The following is a 21,385-nucleotide window of genomic DNA, read 5'->3' on the forward strand; positions in this document are numbered from 1 at the left end:
ATTAGGAATGCTCAGTGTGGGCCTGCTCTTGAGATAGCTGCCTGTGTGCAGCCAGGAGCAGGAGGGGTGGATGCATCAGCGTTTGGCTGCAGTTGATCCCAAAATGATCTCCTCTTTTGTCCCTGTTTTCTCTAATAAGGCTGCCCTGCAGTGTTTCCCAGGGCCGTCAGGAGGCATGAGCTGTTAATGTATGTGAAAAGCTTTGAAGGTGAACAGTGCTAATTATTATTTATAGGTATTCAGTCTCACTCCAGGTGCTTCACCTTGATTGTAGGCATGAAAGGAAAGCAGGACATTTGTCAGCTGGTCAGCCTCAAGTGTGGCCTTGTGATGCACTGATTTCCCTCCTGGGCTGTGTGCATGACTGCAGTGTATTTGTCGTGTTGAACAGTTGGGCTGTCTGTTATACAAGCCAGATCCAGGCCTTAAGCTGTCCTTCCTGGTTTGCCTTAATTCTTCATTGCTTGAGAGCTTCTTCCAAAACCAACAACCTGCTGTTTTCTCTCCTAGCTCTTCTCTTAGGAAACGCAACCAACACCTTGCATCACGGAGGCCCAGCATGAATATTAACTGTGCTGGTGGGAAGAGGAATCTGGAGTCCACTTGCTCTGTAGAAAATGGAACTGTAGCAGTGCGTGAGACAGAAGAAGGTGATGTGGTGCTTGGAGGTCACAGCCCCTCTGCAGGCCTCAGGAACGAGGGTGAGGATGATGTCTTTACCTTGCACTGATCTTTAAGGGAGATTTTGGGGGGTGGTGCTGCAGGAAGTGTTTAATTTCTGTGCTCCTGCTCTTTAACCATGGGATGTGTCTTGCTTTAACAAGCTGTGTTAAGCATGGGGGAGATTTTTTTCTCTGAAAGCCACATTCTGTCTAAATTTGAAAATGCAGACTGGCCTCAGGTCAGATAGCATTATTCTGACAGTGGTGTATATCAATGTGCTTTGTTATTGCCTGACTCATTTTTCTCACTGCAGTAAGAAGTATTACTGCTGAATGATGTTTCAATAAGCTGCATCTTCCCTTTGTGTGTCTCCCAGGTTTAGATTCTGACTACAGACACACTGCCTGCCCAGCCAGCCCCCAGTTCAGCAGCATGTTGTCTGCTTCTGAAGAGACACACAGTTGTCACTTCCAAGATGGAAATAAAAGACAGGCAGAATATTTTAATGCCCAGGAGCGCCATGCTTTGTCTTCAAGCATCAATTCACAGACAGTGGCTCCAGAGAAAGTGACACTTGTGGTCGATGGCACTCGATTTGCTGTGAATCCACAGATTTTCACTGCTCACCCTGATACTATGCTGGGAAGGTGAGTGATTTCCCCTATTTTCAATATATCTCAAGAGAGTAAGATGCTTTCTGAAACGGAATGAACATGTTTGTGTTGTGATCTCATCATTGCACACATGCAGGGCAACGTTGACCTCGTTCAGATCTGTGCTGTTAGTAAGGCCTTGAAGACATGAGTAGATGTAGAGAGACTTAGTAATTCTCTAGGTAACGTTCTCTCTATGGCCTGCTTCCTTCAAGCAGTGAGCACTTCTAACCAGATGCAGCTTGCTTTTGCCTTCTGAGTGTCTGCCTTGTTTGTGAGTCTGTGCCTGTTGGCAGCTGATAACTTCATCCCTTACAAAATGGGGAAAAAATGATAATGCTTCCTCCCTGCCCTGCTGTTATCTTTTGATGCTCTCCCAGGAGAGAAGTCGCTCAGCTCCCTGTAGCATGAAGTACAGGTCAGTCTCTAATGCCACAAGAAACATTCATTTTCCGTGTTGCCAGCCTGTCTGTGACCAAGGAGAGGCTGCTTCTGCTGGGCTGCTGACATTGCACAGGTCGTTGTGTAAAGCCAGTGATCTCGAGGCACGTGATCCTTACCTTGCATAGCTTCAGTGAAAGGGCTTTGTCGACTAGGAGTGTTCTGACTCAGGCTTGACTGGTCTGTTTCTTTGAGCTGTGCCTTGTTGCATATGATACAGTAGCTATAGCAATGGAATTCAGCTCTAGCAGGACTTAGGTGAGACAGCTCTTGTGCTTGTTTGCTATGGGGGATGTGAGTACTGGTTTCAGGTTGCTGAGTGCAGGTGTCACTGTGGGTTTTCTGTAACCTCAGTGCACCTCTTGCTCTCTAGAAATAATGAATTTCAATGTATTTTTATCTGTTCAGAATGTTTGGACCAGGAAGAGAATATAATTTCACCAGGCCAAATGAAAAGGGAGAATATGAAATTGCAGAAGGAATTAGCTCAGCTGTGTTCCGGACTGTGCTGGTAAGATGATGTTTGTAGTTGTTTTATCATGTGCAAAACTGAGTCCTCTCTGTGCCCCTGGGAGATGGGCTCTTTTATTGCAGTTTTGCATTGTGATTTTATAGAAAATAAATACATATGTATGCATGTATCTGAGATACTGACTCGCATCAACTATTTGCTCATGTTGCCTTTTACCTTTCCTGTGAGCTTCGTTCTGACTTTGTGGCTGCATGTAAATGATTACTGCATGTGTTAGGAAACCCAGTGCCATGGAAAAGGTTTGACTGGGGCTCACAGTTGATCAGAGCCAAGAGGGATGCAGAGAACTGTAGATTCTCAGACAGGTGGGTGTTTCTGCTATTCACAGGCCTGTTTATATTTCCTGAAACTCAAGTGCTTGTCAACAAAACAAAAAGCTAAATAGAAAAATGATTGGAGTCCAAATTCTTTATTTTCCACTCCAATTTTTTTCTCTGCAGGATTATTACAAGACTGGAATAATAAACTGTCCTGATGGGATTTCCATCCCAGACCTTCGAGACACCTGTGATTACCTCTGCATAAACTTTGACTTCAACACAATCAAATGTCAAGATTTAAGTAAGTATAAAGATAAAATCAGCTCTCAGGAAAATCATGGCTGTGGTGTTGATCACTCATCCTGATTTGGTGCATTTCTTATGTGCTTTAGTTTAAGTGTAAGGGTATGGACTCCACGAGGGCTGATGGCTGTGTTGCATGTAGGCAGCTTCCTTTTCTTTGCTGCTTCAGCTGAAAATGCACCGATTGAACCCTGCAGAAGAAAGACATTTTGCTCAGAAAAGCAAAGTGAAACTGTAGAACTTCTCAGCCTCTGTTTTATGGGGGAACTGGAAGAGCTTACTGCTACAGCCAGGCAAAATGAAGGCTAAAAGCAGGTTTGCAACCCCTGTCTGAAATGTACCAGAGAAGTGAGAGTAATTTAAGCAGAGGGATGACCAGGCAGACTGGGTGTTGAAGACACACAAGTTGTGAAGTAGCAGAGTTCCTAGCAGTGAAGGAAACTGACTGGGAGCAGCATTCTGGTGGGGATGCTGGCAAAGAGGAACTTTTCACATAAGGAAATCTGTGAAGATCACTGTGCTGAAATGGGGCCTGTGATACCAAAGCACAGACCTTGGGTGGAATTCCTGCTGTCCTCTGATGAGCAGGCAGGTGGCAGAAAATGTGCTTGGAGGTCCAGAGACAATTGCTGGAAGTTCAAAGATCAGAATGAATGGATTATTCTCTCATTTTGCTGTCTTGATTCAGCTTTTTTTTTTTAATGGTAATTCAGTGGTTCTGGGGTGTAATTTGCATCCCATTTGAAATGCACTCATTTGTTTTTTCCAGTTCTGGTACTGGGGATTATTGGTGCAACTGAACATACATGGAGGAGTTTGTCTAAAGATGAGTGAATATCTTAAAAATGCAGAGCTGGGCTGTGTGTTCATGTGGTATCTTAATATATGCACACCTGTATTTTCATGATTAAAAGCAGCTCATGCTGTTGTCGTGTCTCTTTAGGTGCTCTTTTACATGAGCTCTCCAATGATGGTGCTCACAAGCAGTTTGACAGCTACCTGGAGGAGCTCATTCTGCCTATCATGGTGGACAGTGCCCGGAAAGGGGAGCGTGAATGCCACATTGTTGTGCTGACAGACGAGGACACTGTGGACTGGGATGAAGATCACCCTCCTCCCATGGGCGAGGAGTATTCTCAAAGTAAGGCAACTCCTGCCTCAGGTTCTGCACGCTCCCAGCCATCTGGCTGCTAGGGAAGGACCCACTGTCCAAACAGCAGCCTTCCTCCAGGAAGGGAGGCTGGCACATGGTGTTCTGTTTTGTGCATTCCTTCTGAATTGGCTGCTGCTGCAGGCAGGATACTTGTCTTGCTACAGCTTTGTTTTGACTTCCTGCAGTGGTAATGGAGAGCATTCACTGCATCTTTTCCATATCTTTACTGCCTCAGCCTTTTTCTGGTGTCTGAATACTTTTTTGCTTTATGCACCCATCGCCTCCCTTCTATCCATAGTGTAATATGTATGGCTACACTGCCACCAAGGAGCCAGAGCTCATCCTACTGATGAGAACAGATACGTGAGCAGTTTCTGGAAACCAAACCTGCTTTTTTGACGCTCCCACTGCTGAGTATGTCAAAAACAGGGAGAAGGTCTCCCCTGTGGATTCTCATTGCTGTTTATTTCTCCAGTCCTTTACAGCTCCAAGCTGTACAGATTCTTCAAGTACATTGAGAACCGAGATGTTGCAAAAGCTGTGTTGAAGGAGCGGGGCCTGAAGAACATTCGCATTGGCATTGAAGGTAAAATTATCTCCTCAACAAGGGAAATGCTAAAAGGAGCGACTCCATAGCGTGTAAAGCCTGTTTTGTACTGGATTTGCATCAGAGGAGAGCTCACATTGGCTATCTCACGTGCTGTTGTGCTTTCCTGTGTCACCACCTGGGCTCTGATAATGCTAATGGATTAATTATTCTGTCCCCACTTCCCGGCACCAGGAAGGGAAGAGAGAGGTGGTGGTAAATGACTACTTAAAAGTCATGGATGTTTGCCATACCATTGGTTATGCTAAGCATATTATCAGGGTTTGGAAGCAGGGAATACCAGTCACGTGTGCCTGTGACATGGCTAATGCTGTGCAGCCATGGATGCTGTGGCTACACATAGAGCTGCATCCTCTTTTCCAGGGAAAAGAAAGCAGTCATGAAAAGGCAATAATGGTATGAAAGGCAATAAGGGTATGAAAGGCAGTAATGGTAAATGTGGGAGCTCACTTGTCTACTCAGTCCCCTGTGTGCCTGTAGTCACTCCTGTCTGTCCTTTAGGATCTGTTGAAGGTGTGTGGTGCAACTGACTGTCTGTCTGTGTTCTCAGGATATCCCACCTGTAAAGAGAAGGTGAAGAGGAGGCCGGGTGGCCGCTCAGAGGTGATATACAACTACGTCCAGCGGCCGTTCATCCAGATGTCCTGGGAAAAGGAGGAGGGCAAAAGCCGTCACGTTGACTTCCAGTGCGTCCGGAGCAAATCTCTAACAAACCTGGTCACTGTGGGTGATGACGTTTCGGAGGACCATGAGGTTATAATGCACCACCCCCCACAGGTAGATGAACTGGATAGGCTAAATGCACCATTCTCCCAAATGGCTGTTAATGATCTACCTGATTAGTCATGGCTCCGGCTTGATGTGGGAACATCTCAGCGTAGTTTCATCCTAGTAATGGAACACAGACTCCTTGCAAGGTGCTTTATCCTCATTCGTCTTCTTACTATGTTGTCATATTTCAAGCATGTTAATAAAGAGCCACGCTCTCTAGCCTAATTGTGCAATCAAAAGCAACATCTCCAACAAAAAGAACATGTCGCTTGTTTCCACTACAAAGGCTTCCAGACTGATGGGTGCTGAATATTTTAAGTAAACTTCTGAAAGAGGAGCAGAAGTGTTTAGAAATGACATGAGAGAGGAAACTGTGGGCCTGTCAAGACAAAGCTTCTATTTGCCATTAGATACTTAGGTTTGCTTTTGTGATAATCTGCACCAGACATCAAAGCAAGGCAGGTGATGCTCTTTCATCAGCCAGCAGAAATGTAGCACGGTTGTGGCAGCAGAAAGCTGAGAGTGGGGAAATGACAGCAGAATGCTGCATGAGGGAATCTGTTTACACTGCCACCTGGCTTTGCATGCAGTGTGTACAGCTGTTCTAGGGAGCACCTCTCAGGGGTGTTCAAGGCCAGGTTGGATGGAGCAGCCTGATGTGGGCTGGAACTGGATGGTCTGTGAGGTCTTTTCCAACCAAAGCCCTTCTCTGATAATAGGAAGTATGAGACTCTTCACAGGAGCTTCCTGTATAATACTTCTGCATCAGATGAAGTGACTTCAGAGATACTGTCTGTGAAGTTCATTAAAATGAGCAGATTGTGCTGGAGGAAAAAGCCAGGAAGAAGACTAGTTGATTTGTTAGCAACAAAGTCAGTCAGTTCAGTAGCATAGAAGATATAAGAAGCTTTCTAAAGGTGGCTGTGTGTGTTAAAGAATTTCTTTCCTCGTCCTTTCTAAGAAAAAAAAATAATGCTGGAGCTGAGCAAAATCTGTTTGCATCAACCTCATCAGTGAAGATTTCCATAGGCTGTCCAAGGAGCATTCCAATCACAGGACCTTTCAGCTTCTGAAGGCCGCTCTCTTTCCTCCCAGTTTGGAACCGTCTGGACTCTGTCACAGTCAGGCACATAAGAGACATCAACAATAAATGAGACTTCAGCAGGAAAAAAATGCACATAGCTGGGAACAATTGCCCTCTGCTGCTCTAAGTACAGTGTTCTGTATTTAATTCTATTCATTTTGGATTCAGGGCCAACAAATCTGTGACTGTAGGTGTAAACACGCTCCGGGCTGCTTAACTCACTCGTGTTGGAGTGTAGCTGTCCTGTTCCTGCTGTGTGCAGTTCCCTACAGGCTGCTTAACCCACAGGTGAGCACACAGTGCATTCAGTACAGCCAGAGCTGAGCAGGCAGGTGAGCAAGCACAGGCCTACCTTACACAGCCAGCATTTCTGAGGGCCACAGAGAGACCCAAAGCAGTGCTGTTCCTAACTTTGACGTTGTGCTGGTACAAAGCAAAGCTGAAACGCACTCCAAAAGCATGAGAGGAAAACAGCTCCTGTAAGTTCAGGTCAGTTCTGCTCTTGTAATTGACTGGTGTTTGTGCTGCTTGGTGTGTAAGTTACTTGGCCATACGTAAAGTAGAGGTAGGTGTCAGTCTGCCCCTAGAAGCTTTGATCCTTTTGTCGTCAGGGTTGCATCGAGCAAGTTCTCATTATTTTCTGTCTGCAAACTGTAAGGTAGGCTTGGTGCTGAACTTTGCTGTTCCTGTTTTGTTGCTATGGATGTATTGTTTTCCTTCTCTGTGTAAGGAACATGAATGCCTTTCTGGTTAAGAGTAACAGCACCGTCTCTGCCAGCGCTGTGCTGATGTGTTTCGTTCCCATTTGTATGGATATGGGTTCTGTTATCAGCAGTGTTCCTTTTTCCTAAGTGCAGCAAATATCTCTCTTCTTTTATAAGTGCCTACAGGAAGATTTCCAGAAGTGCTTCAGGCCCTCCTGAGAGTCTTAGGGGTTGAGGCCCACCTGACTTCTGAAAAGTCCTTTCTGTGTGTTAGTGGATCAGCATAGAGAAGTGTCCTTCAGTGTCTGCACAGAGGCAGTGTAAGTCATGTGCAATCACTTCCCGTTGTTCTAGATGGATTTCTATTGTTGTATTAGAGAACAAAAGCTATGGCTATGGCACATTGAGCTTCCAGCAGAGGTCCAGGCCAAGTCCATTAGCTGCCAAAGGACTGAGCAGCTCCCAGCATTAAGCATAGGCAATGGTGAGGCTGCCCCCTGGCAGTGATGGAGCCTGGCTCCAGGCCCTGTGGATTTTGGGTGTCTCTATTTTTACAGCAGTATGAGTTTGAAGCAAACCTGTGCTCAGCTGGGAGTGGGGTTTACACATTCCCCAGGCGTGTGGATCAAGCAGGCCCTCACTTGGAGGCTCAGAATGTCACTGCCTTGTTAACTTTCTGGTGCTGTGCAACCAGTGGGACCTTCAGCACAGGATGGGGGCCTGGCTTCTGGGGGCCTGGCTTCTGTGCTGTACATGCACTGTTCTGCAGACACTGAAATGACACTCTATTGGTGTTCCCAAGTAGCTGGGGGTGCATTTGGGATTTATTTGTAGTAGAGTGAGTTCTGCTGGAACACTACATCAAGGTGAAGAAGTTTGCATTTGCTTTTCCTCCTTTTCTCGTAGTTGCCCGCCATTCAGGCAGAAGTGTTTGGTCTTATTTGAGATATACTGAAGTGTTAACTGTGGTGTCCATGAACTCCTGCAGCTGTATGGTTTCTTTTATGTATTAAAGCATAAATTATATGTGGTTGTTTGGGCTCTTTTAAATGTGGAATAGAATAGGTAGGGGATTGTATTGCTATAATAGTTGAACTAGATGAGGTCCTTTCCACCCCAAACCATTCTATAGGTAATGTGGAGCCCAGCTGACATTTAATGGATTGACTGACAACTGTGTGTTTACTAAGAGGATTTTATTTACATACCCAATGCAAAGATCAATCCACACGATCCATCTGCCAAGTTTTACAGTGCAATTTAGTAACAGCTTTTAAATATTTACAGAAAACACTTGTTCAAATTACAGCTTAAGGCAGAGCCAGGGCACAGTGATAAGAAACACTTGGTGCAGGTTTATGCTAGGCATGATAGAAAGACAAAGTGGCAGCAAATTCAGGTTCAGATTCATTGGAAATTCAGATTGGGATTTTTCCTAGAAGTCCAGCTGGGTAACAAAATGCAATCAATAAAAACAGCCCTGCTAGCAGCTTGAAAAGAGAGCTGAGATCTACATGAGCTCAATCCACAAACCAGCAGCTCATACAGAGGTTTGGCTGACAGAGAGGGGAGGGAACAATCACACACCAATCTTCAAGTACAGCTCCTGGAAGCAACAGGGGCTTGGTTAGCACCTGTAGCAGGAAGCAGGTGCAAGTGTGATCCAAAACCTACCAGTGGAAAGGGATGCCCAAGGTGTTCAGAGGACTGCATGCAGCCCTGTGGCTCCTACTGAAAGGCACAGAAATGAGGTACCCAACTGTTCCTTGCGCCTTATGAAAGCTTTAACTCAAAACTGAGGTTTCAGACTTTAAAACACACGCACTAAAATGCACAATATGTATTATTACAGAGATTCTCACAGCAAGTTGTCACAACTTAGAGTGGTACAGCTTCTCTTATCTTTGGTATTTGTAAAGAAAACGTCCGGTCCCTTTAATAGAGGGCTAATAATGCCACTGCTGCCCCCAAATCCTTCATCCTCATCCGCTGCAGCTTCAAAGGATTTTGCTTTCTGAAGTCTTAAGGCAGTAACTAAGCTGTTGGGAATTTCTAAGCATTCATTCCTCTCGCTTTCCTAGTGGTTCATAAGGCAACATTTCCCAATGGTTCAAAATAAACTGCAGGATGAGGACAGGACAGTTGGACAAGTAGCTGTCAGCCCTCTACTGAAAATAAAGGTAGGATGTCATGGTACTGACACAAAGCTGGATCCTGTAATCATTGCTTCAGTTAGCCCTTATTCATGAGTAATTCCTCCTGGCTGCAGTGCTGGTGCTTCTATCAAGGCCATCCTTGCATTTCAGCTTTTCTAGGATCCAACTGGTATCTAAGCTGCTTATGGCAAATAGTTCAACTCCTGGGACACGTCCTAAAAGCACAGGGGTGGCCATGGAGAGGATGCAGCGAGGCACCACCCAGCCTTAACTACATACAGGCAGCTTTCAGCCCCCACTCAGGCCCTCACAATGGCACTCAATTCAAAAGACATCTGGCTGAGAAGTCCTTAAAAGCACCTATTAAAAAATTCACAACAAACCCTATTTTCTTCTATTTCCTAATCTAGAAAGTTAGAACTAAGCATAACAGAACGTTCCCATTACTCTGAAACACTGCTCTCTTTGTTTCCAAATAGCTCTTCTGGCCATGCCATGCCATTAGCATTCAGCACCAACAAAGGTTTAACAGCCTTAAGACAGTTCTAACTGATCCATGCTTTTAGAGACCTCATTCCAATGTTGAAAACATCTAATTGCAAATTGCAAGAGTGGCAGCAAGCAATCCTGAAGGGTGATGCTACCTGCCACTGGAAGTGCAGCTGACTACAAAACAGGGGCAAAGTGGAGCTCGTGATTATAAAAAGAAATTACCAAAAGCTCAGCTGAGGCAGAATCCTCCCTCCCAAAATGCAGACGTGTTCCCAGAGATGTTCAGGCATGGAAAGGCACTTTGGGGCTCTCCCAGAGAGCAGCCTGATCAGAACTTGTATAAACGACACAAGGCAAAAACGTAGAGTAGGCTGTGGGTCCAACCACCCCAAACTGAGCACGTGAGGCACTGTGTCCTATGGAGACCACAGGGACAGCTGCTGCTGCTCCCATCCCAGAGCAAGAAAGCCCCAGAAGATGGTTGTTACAGCTGGTGAAGGATGGCCGTGTCAAAATGGCCAACAGATGGCAGCAGCAGGAAGCAGACAGACACCACCGAGCAGCCGAAATCCGTTCTTCCTCCATCCGCCTGCACGAATGCAGCCCCAGCTGTAGCCTCCGTTATCTGCACCGCTTGTAGGTGTGCTGTCACACAGGAACTGAGAATGGCTGGTGGGAGAAGCGGCCCGTTTCTCTTAGCACTGTCTGGGGAAACAAAACCAAAAGTGCGCAATTGTTTTTAATGGCTTTGAGGGGTCACTGCTTCAGTACCAAAAGTAAAGTGCACTGCAACTTGAGGCCACTGCTACGGAGCTGAGAAATGCTGCTGAAGAGGCTTCCAAGTAGCATCATAAAATAAAAGAAAACCCATCACTACAAACTAAAGTTAAGGCAATACAAGTTGTCTCCTCCTAGATAGTTTTACCACACATTTGTCTGCCTCAAGCTTTAATTATTGCTTTGTCTCCTCTGTACTGAAGTCCTTTGCCACCAGGAAACACTGCTGGTAGAGCTGGCAGATGCAGTGTATCTCTTAATGCAGGGCTGGCGAAGGGCCTCCATGAACATCACACACTGCAGAGTCACATGGAGGCTCGCTCTGATCCAAAGGTTTGCACAGTCTGCTGAGGAATTTAGAAAGAAAACTGTATCTCTTGCTCCCAAAGCAGCAGAACGTGCTTGCAGCAGTGATGGCAGTTTGTGGAAGTTTGCAATGGTGCAAGAAAAAGAACAAATCCTTAGTAACAGCCAGAGTGTGTAACAAAACAGCATCCTGAAGTCTTCTCCAAGAGGTAATAGCCCTCAAGTTTTCTTCAAAAAATACAAAATAAAAAACATTTATTTTTTTTTTTTTTTCCTTAAAAAAAAGTTCATTTATGGGTAAAAACCCAGGGTACAAAATGAATTCCACGGCTCAGAAGCTGTCCCAGGTAAAAGGTTCATCACTTTCCTGCTTTCATATAGGATGGGATTGCTCCTCGGGCTGTCAGGCCCTCAAAACGCTTATAGGTGTAATTGATGAAAACCCAGTCCTTGTTCTTGTAGTCTGTCTCTGGGTGGTTGCTTGTTGCCACTGATGAGACAAAAGAAAAACAAATTATCATTTGGAAACTGCAGTATTTCCCCCTCCCCAGCACACACACCAAACACTGCAGGTAAGATAGGATGCTGCTGAAGAAACAGATGCAGGTTAAGCAGTCAATTCCATTCTTAGTTGTGTGTTTTTTAAACACGTGGAACAAATCTCTCACATGGACAAAGCAAGCATTTACCTGTTGGCTTAAGGATATCAGATTCTGGAAATTCATCAAAGTTTGAGGTATCATCAATGCTTTTAATTTCTATTGGAATTGCTGCAGGTCTCTCCCTGCCAAGAAGAACAGATTGAGCGTTAAGGTTTCAAAGGCAGAAGAAAGCAGGATTCAGACACTTCTCATTTCTTAACACAATCAAGGACCAAAGGTACTTAGACCTTAGCAAGCTTCAGACACAGCCCAGAATACTCTCACCCACACCTAGGCATGAGAAATGCCAGCCAAGCTGCAGTGATGCTCAGCAGGACTAGCAGCGAGTTCTTCTGTAAAGCATCTTACCTTATGTGCTCCCAATCAACCCCTTCAAAGAATGGATTACTCTTTATTTCCTCCACACCAGATGCTCCAATTCTGTGCTCCCATTCACAGCAAAATCTGGGATGAAAGGAAGAATGAAAATGAAGGCAAAATGAAAGCATCCCATCCAGAAATGGAACAGCTTTCCAAACTGACAGCACCACAGTTTCCCCACGTATAAAATGGAGAGAGCTAAAGACTCCCATTTCAAAGACAACACATGAAGTTACGCTCAGCAACATCACATCAAATGCTGCAGTTCAGATGTGATACCCTTCCATAACAGAAGTGGAGAGCAAGAAAACATACAGAGCCTGAAAGCTAAACATGGATATTTTTGTCCTTAAAATGGATAAGTGATTGAAAATATCAGGTGTTCACATACAAATGAAGGAGTCAGCAGGCGTTGGGATGCTGCATGCTCCAGCACATCCATGCCATGAACCTTGCTATGTTCCCTAGCTAGTTCTGGCCAAGAGATAAAGTCACTTCCAAACAAAATAGGAAGCAGAAACATTCCCACTGCCATGGGAACACAGCGCGGTGCTTTTCAAGCACAGTGCAGTCAGTGCTCCACTGAGAGCTCTGAAAGAAATGCATCTGATGAGGGAGTTCAGCATTTGATACAAGGGCATAACAAACTGTGCAGCAGTCATGAGGGCTTTTTCCCCATGTGAAGCTGGCTATGGAAGCTTTATAGTAAGCTTACAAGACAAAGTTAGTGCTGTATGAACAGGCAAACTGTGTAACAGGCACCTTAAAATAAGGTCCTTGGCTTTGTCAGATATTGGGACTTCTGGAGGAAACGTGAGGGTCTCTTTCCAATTCATTACTTTCTTGTAAGTTTCTTGAGGAGTCTCAGAACAGAAAGGTGGATAACCTGAGGGGGGAAAGGAAGAAAACATCTTGTGTAAAGCAAAAATAATTCCTTTAGTTATCAACTATTTACACTGCACCAGAATGCAGCTTAGAAGCCATGCAAGCAGGAGATGCTTTGAGAGCCTGACCCCCAGCACGCAGACACAGCTGATGCCCTGCACCACTCCTGGCTGTGCTCAGTTCTTACCGATCAGCATCTCATACATGATGACCCCCAGCGACCACCAGTCACAGAGTTTGTTGTAGCCCGTCTGCATGAAAACTTCAGGAGCAATGTAATCTGGAGTCCCCACAGTAGAAAAAGCCTGAAATGGATGCCACAAATTACACATCTTAGATAGAACTTGCTGATACGCAACTTGAGCAACAGCAGTGATTTCAAGGGAGACACCAGACTGACTAACTGAGCCTTCACAAAGTTGGTTAAAGGCTTTCTGTCAAGATATGCAAAGAAAAAAATTGAATCATTTACATGAAGGAGTCTTAAAATACCATTGGGGAAAGTGGGGAGGTCCCTCTGTCTACACATCATCATTAACCCTTTGTTTGCCTGACAATGGTTTCAGCCAGCAGGCAGCAGCCAGCAGGGCAGTGCTATCTCAGTCACAACTGCCTGGCAGAAGGACAAACAGGAATCATTCCTTTTTGAAAGAAACACCACCAATCTCATCTCACACGTTGTTCACACGTGGATGAATGCCTGCCATGTACAAGGGTGTGCTATCTGAGAGCAGCAGCTCCAAAGAGAACAGCTCCAAACAGGTAAGCGTTGCACTCACCAACTGCCGTCTGTTTCTCTTCCACGTCTCTGCTTTCCGTTTGGAATTCATGTTCTGGAAGGCTGAAGGGAATTGGGATGTTTCAATCCTACTGATCACCCAACAGGCAGTTTTTACTCCAAAACCATGATGCTAAAAGTCTCCTTTCCAACACCACATTGCATTCAGCTGTGCCCTAAGGTTCCGACCATCCCCACCTGCTCACCTCCGTCCCCTATGGCCAAAGTTTATCACCAATTTATTGGTGGGTGCACACTGAATTCAGCTCACACAGGATAAAGACCCCCGGGCCACAAAGCCATCAGCCTGCCTCAGCAAGTGATTAAATGCTCAAGGAGACTGCATGCACATTTATTAATCTGAGATAAACATTTATTAATCTGAGATAACACCTAGCATCTACAGGTTACACTGAGCTCTCATTTGTTTTACTGCACATGCTAAGAAAGGCTACAGCAGTGCCTACCTGAAATATGAACTCCTGGAAATGAAGATGTCTATTAAAGTAACTGACACTGTTTTTATGAAGTAGTTCTGCAGACATTCAAAACCACACTTTGAGATGCAATGTTGGTTATTAGACCCAAGCAGCAGCTCTCTAAGTTGACATTGAAATGGGCACCAAGAGCCAGTCAGATACCACAGACACCACTCTGAAGCCAGATCACTTACTGAAGTCACTGGGAAGGGAATGGTTCAGGTTCCTATAGAACTCTGTTCTATGGGCTTTCTTCAGTCCAGTGCACAGACCGAAATCTGACAGTTTCACGTGGCCCTAGAAACAAAAACACCCAACAGTGTGAGAATTATCACGGCAAGTGAAGCTCGACACTTCTTACAGTGCCTTTACTTTGGTAAGGAGCAGATGTGCTCTTTGTACACTCCTTGTTTTAACCTGACTGGACGATACACAGCACTGAGCTGTTCATGTTTTCATCACCACTATCCAGACAAAGCCCTTTGTCCAGCAGCAATTGAGCTCAAGAGCCCCCCGCTCCTGCAAGCCCTCTGCTTCAGAGTGAGAGCAAACATCCCCAGAGGGAGCTGCAGCCCCTCCACCGCTGGATCAGGAAGGCACCTCGGATCCCCCCAGCACTCACCACCACCTCCACTGGGTGCCATTATTTTTCCTTCTGCAACTAAAACCCAAATCCTTTTCAAAGCCCTGAGTTTATCTGCGTCTGGATGTGGACACACTGAATTGCAGCACTGATTCCAGCAGCATGCTATTAGCTGCCTGGTGGCAAAATGTAATTTACTGTTGGCACACTAACAAACTAGCTAAATCTTAGGGCAACTTGCAGCAGGCAACAGAGTGGCAAGACAAGCAAGCTTTCTGCAGAGTGCCTGCAGTAACCACTGAGAAGCAAACTGATAACAGGACGAGCCTTCAGAAAGACATCCTGATTCTGAGGGAGATAATATCTCCACTTTCAGTCTCACTAACAGAGCAGTTAGATGCTTCACATTTGATATGATCATCTGCCCAATAGCTGGCAAGGGTGAGCATAACAGAAGCGAGACAGAAAGGAAACATCTTTGACCAAGAGTGAAGAACTGAAACTGTATTTCAAATTGCAGCTGAAATAACCAAGAACAGCTGAACAACAGTCACAAGGCAGCTCCTAAGTGAGGTATGGATAAAACAGAGGATGGATTTATTGGCTTTTCCTCCCCCCAGCAACATGGTGAAGGCCAGGCTATGAAGCAAGCAGTACTCCTACCACCAAGCCCCTGGCAAGCTGTCAGTGCATACCTTGCTGTCCAGAAGAAGGTTGTCTGGTTTGATATCTCGATGGATAAAGCCCAGCTGATGAATAGAATCAATGGCAAGCACAGTCTCAGCTATATAGAACTGTGTCTCTTCTTCTGTTAGCGTGTCTTTTTTCATCAAGAGTGTCATCATATCACCTAGAAGCAACACCCCCCCACAAAACAGCAAAGGTAAAAAGAACAAATCCACAACCCTCAGTCCCTGATCACAGTCATAACTGTGAGATTAGAAACCCTCAGAGGGAAGGAAAGCAGCCTTTTGACTTCATGCAGTTACCTCCAGGCAGGAACTCCATGATAAGGTAGAGGTTCAGCTTATCCTGAAAACTATAGAACATCTTCACGACCCACAAGCTGTCTGCTTCCACAAGGATGTCCCGCTCAGCACGGATGTGGCCAACCTGGAAACATGTATGCATTTCATTCACTACAAGCCCCTGTTTTATTAATGCTTTAATGCCACGGGAAATTCAAGTATGACACTGATGCTGCTGTATTCCTGCATGCTCTTCCCCAGTCTGGGAATCCTATTGAGCACCAACTCCACATTGGCCTTCAGCAGGAAGATGCGTGAGACCCTTTTATATTCAGAGAAGTTCCCACTGGAAAGCTTTCAAGGACTGCTGCCTTTGGACATTTGTACCTGAATTACTGCCAAGCACTAACACATACACAGGAGGGCAAGACAGCACTAACCCCATTATTAAGCAAGGATACAAGCAAGAGAAATGTAAACCAACCCTTATAGAAAGGGACACTACATTTTAATTTTCAAGCCTGAAGGGATTCGGGTTGCCTTCAAGTCAGAAGTGCAACGTGCAGTAAAGGATACTGCTAAAAACAATCATCTTAGAACTACTTCAATAACAGAGCACTCCAAAACCCAACGTATTGCCATGGGAAAATTCAGAAGGGGAAACACATGGTTGATTATATAAGCAAGTGAGTCGTATATACAGAAGTATCTCCATGTTTATGAAGATCTCTCACAACTGGGCACCTTGAGAACCAGCTCTTTTCTAAGCAGCCAGCATGTCCTTCAGGCCCTTGCTTCAGCTCCTTCCAACAGCCTGGAAGCAGAGCACCGCTCAGCAGCGCTGCACCAAGCAAGCACAGTGCTGCTGGGTTTGGTACAAGTCTGTTCAGACACTGAATCCAGTTCCTGGTTTTATGACCACACAGCACCTCCCAGATTCATCGCAGTGCTGAACAAGAAACGACTGCCTGACAGCATTCCCATTTCCTCCATGCAAAATAGGGAAGAAAAAACCACGTCACTGCTTTAGCCAGTAACCCTAAGATGCCCATCGCTGCCCTCCACACGTCACAATTACCTCCCAAAGTCACCCAAGGCACAGATGTGGCACTGCTCATTAAGGCAGCTATTCACCTGCTCTTTCTCCAGCATATCAGCTTTACGCAGGATTTTCATGGCATAAACGTGGCCCGTGTCTTTCTTCTGGACAAGACGCACCTAGAAAGCACACAGAGCTTGACTCAGACACAGCACTGCCACCACACCTCTCCACAGATCTGGGTCTCAGCTCCCATTTCATTCAGTTGTACCAGACTCCCCAAACCCAAATCACTACACAGCGCGTGGCAACAGCAAGGCAGTTCTGTTAATTCCGAGAGATTAAGTCATTTTAACAGCCTCCAACTTGTGTAAACTACATAAGCCTTCAGCAAACAGCAGTGGCACGTGAAGAAGCTTGTAGCCATCCTTCCTGGACCCACCTCTCCAAATGCTCCTCTGCCTATGACTTTTAAAGACTCGAAGTCCTCCAGGCCGAGCCTTGTTCTCTTCAGGCGAAGGAACTCGGTCTCTTTCTGTGCATGCGCCGACCTCCTGATCCTTTTCTGGAGTTCAGGGAGAAGAAAACACAGCTCTGCAGTTGTGACAGTCACAGCAATTCCATGGAAGGATGCTAGATTGCCATTTGTACAAAATTCACTGCTATCACTTCACCATTAAAATGATCTTCCCATATTAATTACCTCCTCATCTTTCAAGCCTTCTTCTTCCATCATTTGTTCTAGCTTCTTTTGTCTGAAGGAAAAACAGATGTCAGAAGAAAGAAGTTGAATTCTTGAACGTTTTCCCTTAATCACATGCACATACCCAACACAGCTCTGGTCTCTGCCTGCTGTGAAAGGAGTAACAAACGTGTGTGATCCAGAACAGAATCAGATACAGAAGTAATTCTGAGGAACTACTACTGCTGCTTTACCCTTCTACAGCAATTTACATCTCTGCTTCTGATAATCCAAACCTGCCTTTCACGTGTCTGATTCAGGTGCACATTTTCACTGTATGGAACACAGACCGAGGAGATCTGAGGTCAGTCCCTGCTCCTATCTGGACAAGTGCTCTGAGACCACATGAACACTTAAGCACCAAAGTCTCACTTCTTCCAGGGATGCATCTGTGGATCTGTGCCACAGCTTCTCTGCATCTCAGATGCACCAATGCCAAACATCACTCTTTATTTCCTGATACTGCAAATATTTGAGAAAAGGAAACTTGCCAGAATGTATCTTCCCACCTAAGGAAAATCAGATAGCAACTGGGAGCAGAGAAGGAAACGAGATTTCAGAGAGAAGGAGCTCAGGGAACACATGCTGCGATTATTGGGAGCTCCTTCCCAATACTGAGCACATTTACAGCTGGCTGAACTGGGGTTGGGAGTTTTGGGGTTTTCTTCGGTTCGGTTTCTCCTGTCCTGTGCAAATTCCCTTCAGTGCAACACAACAGATGTGCTGAATTCCCTGACTTCGTGCAAGTCATTCCTGATAAGATCCCTTTCTGATCCCTGTGCCACTGCACAGCTGCTGTGATGCCATAACATTCTGGGCTATTGCTCCCACCATCAGGCACATTTCAGCTGCTTCACCCTCGAATAAAGAAGGCTCAGCACAACGAAGCGATGCTGAAATCCCCCTGAGCACCTCAGCAGATCCCAGCCGCGCTTCAGCTCCAACCTGCGCATCCACACATCAGTTGTGGGAAGAAAAGCAAACACAGAACTTCTGAACGATGCTTTTTCAAAATGTTGAGTTAAACAGAAAAAAAGCCTCATTATGGTTTTGGGAGCAGACAACAGCACTCATAATAGAAAGCCAGGAATTTAATCAGTGATATTTTCTGTTTGGATTAGACGTCAATCTCTCCTTAATGTGAAGCTTAGAAGAAAACGCATACAGAAGACAATATCTCTAAATTGCTTCCACGTTTCTGCAGTTACTGTCATCACCAAGCAGCCCTCTTGGATTGAGCTCAGATGTTGGCAGCGAGTCTGCAGGCAAATAACCACTGAACCTCTTAGAAAATTCTGATTATAGGCTGCATGGCAAGCTGGGAGCACTGCAGACATCCCTGCGCTACAACTCGAGGGTACCCAGCAAATTAGAGGCTTCTAGCCAAAGGAAAACAAAATTAACACTTGTCAGTGCAATGACTTGGTATATTATGGCCAACCAGCTTAAGGGGGTGCGACAGTTAACTCAGTTAACTCACACACACAAAGGCAGCACTGGGTGACAGCAGTGACAGGTGATGGTGGTGCAGTCTCAGCACTGTGCCACAGCCTCACAGCCCTCTCAGCAAAGGAACAACAGAAAGACGTGGGCTTTCTACCTCCAAACCACCCTGCAACCAACCCAAGCACGTCTTCTACTCAGTCCCATAACCTGACCTGATGGACACGGGGTCTGTGTCCCTGTGCACTGCAGGGAGCAGGACCAGCTGACTGCTGCAGGTCCCTTCCAACTCAATAATTTCTATGATATGCTATGATTTCAAGCTCGCTCGCAGCCCCATCCCTGCGTGCCGTTACCTCATCTCTCGCTCTTCGTGCTGTGCTATGAGGTTGCTGTAGAAGTTCTCCAGCGTCACCTTCGTCATCGTCACCCGCTCCTTGGTGTGGTTGCTCATAGAGGAGCACGGCGTGGGGCCGGTCATGGCCATGGCTGTGAGGACAGGAGGAACAGGTGACAGGAGCAGCACACAACCCTCAAAGCAGAGAGGTGCTCAGGAGGGAGATGCTGAATCTCAGGGAGCTGAGAGGACGTGAATGAGACACAAACAGCACAGCTGCCTGAGCTCAGATTGAGCAGGGAAAAAGTCTTACAAAATAAAGGTAAAGTCAAGCTTCCTGTTTTGCACATTTTTGACCTGAGAATAAGAGGGAAGGAAACTTAAGAAACACGGTGCCCCAGAAACCACAATTTCAGGCAGCACTGAAAGCAGGCATTGTTCCCAATGGGTTCTCAGCGTTCCTCTGCTAACTGAGGAGCTCCTGTGCCCTCGCTGTGATCTCATCCAACTCCCAAAAGCCAACCAAGGAGGGAGAGGGGCAACGCTGCTTTAAAGAACTCTCCATTTACATTGGAATCCCCACAGATCCAGCGGGTTGAACACCCACAGCACTTTGCTTCACACAGAATCACAGCACCACCAAGGTTGGAAAAGACCCTCAAGAGCATCCAGTCCAGCCATCCCCCATCCCCAGTAGTACTCCCTAACCCACGTCCTTCAACGTAACAACAGCCGCAGCCGGGACTCTTTTTAGGCAACACCTCGGCGCACACCGGGCTGCATCGCTCTGCTCACCGAAATGCAGCAAAACGCGGAGATTTGAGGCAAAAAATTCAGCCTTCGGGGAGCGTTGCGAGCGCTGCTCCCATTGACGGCACGGCGCTCCATTTGGGAGCCCGAGCACCGCTTGGTTTCCCTTCCCATGGAGCGGAGCGGGAGCGATTCAGGAGCCGCAGGTGGGAGGGGGGAAGGGTAAAAATAAAGGAGGAGAAAGGAGAAGTGCCGCCAGGTGCTCCCGCAGCGCGGAGCGGACAAAGGGCCCCGCCCGCCCCGCTGCCACCCCCAGCCCCGCACACGGGCACGAAAGCGGCGGACGGCGGCTCTTACCAGAGTCCCCCCTCGGGAAGGGGGCGGTGAAAAGCGGACCGCAGCACTGCGATCGCGGCGCAGGGACCCGGTGGCCAGGGGACGGGACGTCAGCGAAGCCGAGCGGAGCGCGCCCCCTCGAGAGCCGGCGGACCCCCCAACGCCGCACCCACCGCCCCCCACACGGGCCGAGCACCCTAAGTACCGCCGTGGCACTGCGCATGCGCCACCACCACCCCCGGCCTCGCCCCCGTGGCCTGAGGGGCGGGGCTATCTCTGCTCCCGCCCTGCTTGAGGCGGCGCATGCGCGCTGTCGCCTGGCGGTTGGGCGGGTGTGAGGCGCGTGTCCTGAGGGTGGTGCGGGGCGGTGCGTTGTTTGTTGGTTTTAGTCTTCCTAACGATAAAATGCACGAATTCTGTTCGAAATTAACCTTGCTCTCTTTTGGGCTCAGCCCTGTGCGTTAGAGCTGTAAGCGTGAGGTGTCTGCAGTACAGCCGCGGGGAGCTCCATCCTCCTCCTCACCTCTCCAAAATGGCGCTGCGTGGTCTCACAGCGCTGTGTGCTACAAGGAGGGCTGTTTTTTCCTCATCTGCACGGGGATGTGTTGGACTAGCTGGGATGGCCTCTTTTAGTGGGTGATTCCATGTTCATCCCGAACGCACAGAGATTGGCAAATGGTAATTTCACTTACATTTGTACAGAGGAACACAAGCGGTTCAGAGGGTGGGACGGTTTTTATTACAACACTGAGTTACTGGGGTTTGAATCTAGCACTGCAGAGCACTCCTTGCACGCGCAGTTGAAATCTGTCGGCAGCAGAGGAATGTCAGGATTTAAAATGCCAGGCATGGGGACCCACGTGGTGGAAATGCGGATATATTCGTATCACGACTGACATTTCATTTCTGAAAGACTGATTTTGCAGTTAAATCTGGTGTTGCTTTGCTTAGAGCTGATCAGCTTGAAGGTGAATAACAAAACTCAATCGTGAGCGATCTGCTTCTATTTGAGGAAACACAACTGGCCTCATTAAGTTGGTTTTCTGCTCAGAAAATGCATTGTGTGGGCTCACAGGAACACAGAAAAGGTAGAAATTCTTGTAATAAAAGGCTCAACTATG

At 46.6% G+C, this 21,385-nt stretch overlaps 2 protein-coding genes across 8 annotated transcripts in view; one reads left to right on the forward strand and one right to left on the reverse strand.

Annotated features, from left to right (window-relative positions):
• Nucleotides 1-11,173, forward strand: part of KCTD20 (potassium channel tetramerization domain containing 20) — a 32,384-nt gene extending 21,211 nt beyond the window's left edge. For 5 of the 6 annotated variants that reach the window (XM_048925835.1, XM_048925836.1, XM_048925832.1 and 2 more), the window contains 7 exons: nucleotides 511-701; nucleotides 1,040-1,310; nucleotides 2,166-2,268; nucleotides 2,730-2,850; nucleotides 3,796-3,993; nucleotides 4,481-4,591; nucleotides 5,163-11,173. In XM_048925835.1, the coding sequence (XP_048781792.1) occupies nucleotides 560-701; nucleotides 1,040-1,310; nucleotides 2,166-2,268; nucleotides 2,730-2,850; nucleotides 3,796-3,993; nucleotides 4,481-4,591; nucleotides 5,163-5,455 (1,239 nt within the window). In that variant the 5' untranslated portion in view covers nucleotides 511-559 and the 3' untranslated portion in view covers nucleotides 5,456-11,173. Of the gene's footprint in view, nucleotides 1-509; nucleotides 702-1,039; nucleotides 1,311-2,165; nucleotides 2,269-2,729; nucleotides 2,851-3,795; nucleotides 3,994-4,480; nucleotides 4,592-5,162 lie in introns of all 6 variants that reach the window. The other variant, XM_048925837.1, reaches the window with a different exon arrangement.
• On the reverse strand, nucleotides 8,351-20,483 carry STK38 (serine/threonine kinase 38). 2 transcript variants are annotated; one of them, XM_048925830.1, is made up of 14 exons: nucleotides 20,286-20,483; nucleotides 19,198-19,330; nucleotides 17,360-17,411; nucleotides 17,099-17,221; nucleotides 16,752-16,835; nucleotides 15,639-15,762; nucleotides 15,345-15,499; nucleotides 14,261-14,363; nucleotides 13,589-13,650; nucleotides 12,997-13,114; nucleotides 12,687-12,810; nucleotides 11,913-12,008; nucleotides 11,592-11,686; nucleotides 8,351-11,392 (listed from the first exon to the last, which is right to left on the reverse strand). In XM_048925830.1, the coding sequence occupies exons 2-14, from the start codon at nucleotides 19,326-19,328 to the stop codon at nucleotides 11,262-11,264; spliced, it is 1,398 nt and encodes a 465-aa protein (XP_048781787.1). In that variant the 5' UTR covers nucleotides 19,329-19,330; nucleotides 20,286-20,483; the 3' UTR covers nucleotides 8,351-11,261. The 2 variants fall into 2 exon arrangements, with proteins under 2 accessions (XP_048781787.1, XP_048781788.1); XM_048925831.1 differs by lacking the exon at nucleotides 20,286-20,483 and adding an exon at nucleotides 19,974-20,149.
• Nucleotides 20,484-21,385: the final 902 nt, after the last annotated feature.

Source organism: Lagopus muta, chromosome 24 (genome assembly GCF_023343835.1).
Source record: "Lagopus muta isolate bLagMut1 chromosome 24, bLagMut1 primary, whole genome shotgun sequence".
Classification (NCBI taxonomy): domain Eukaryota; kingdom Metazoa; phylum Chordata; class Aves; order Galliformes; family Phasianidae; genus Lagopus; species Lagopus muta.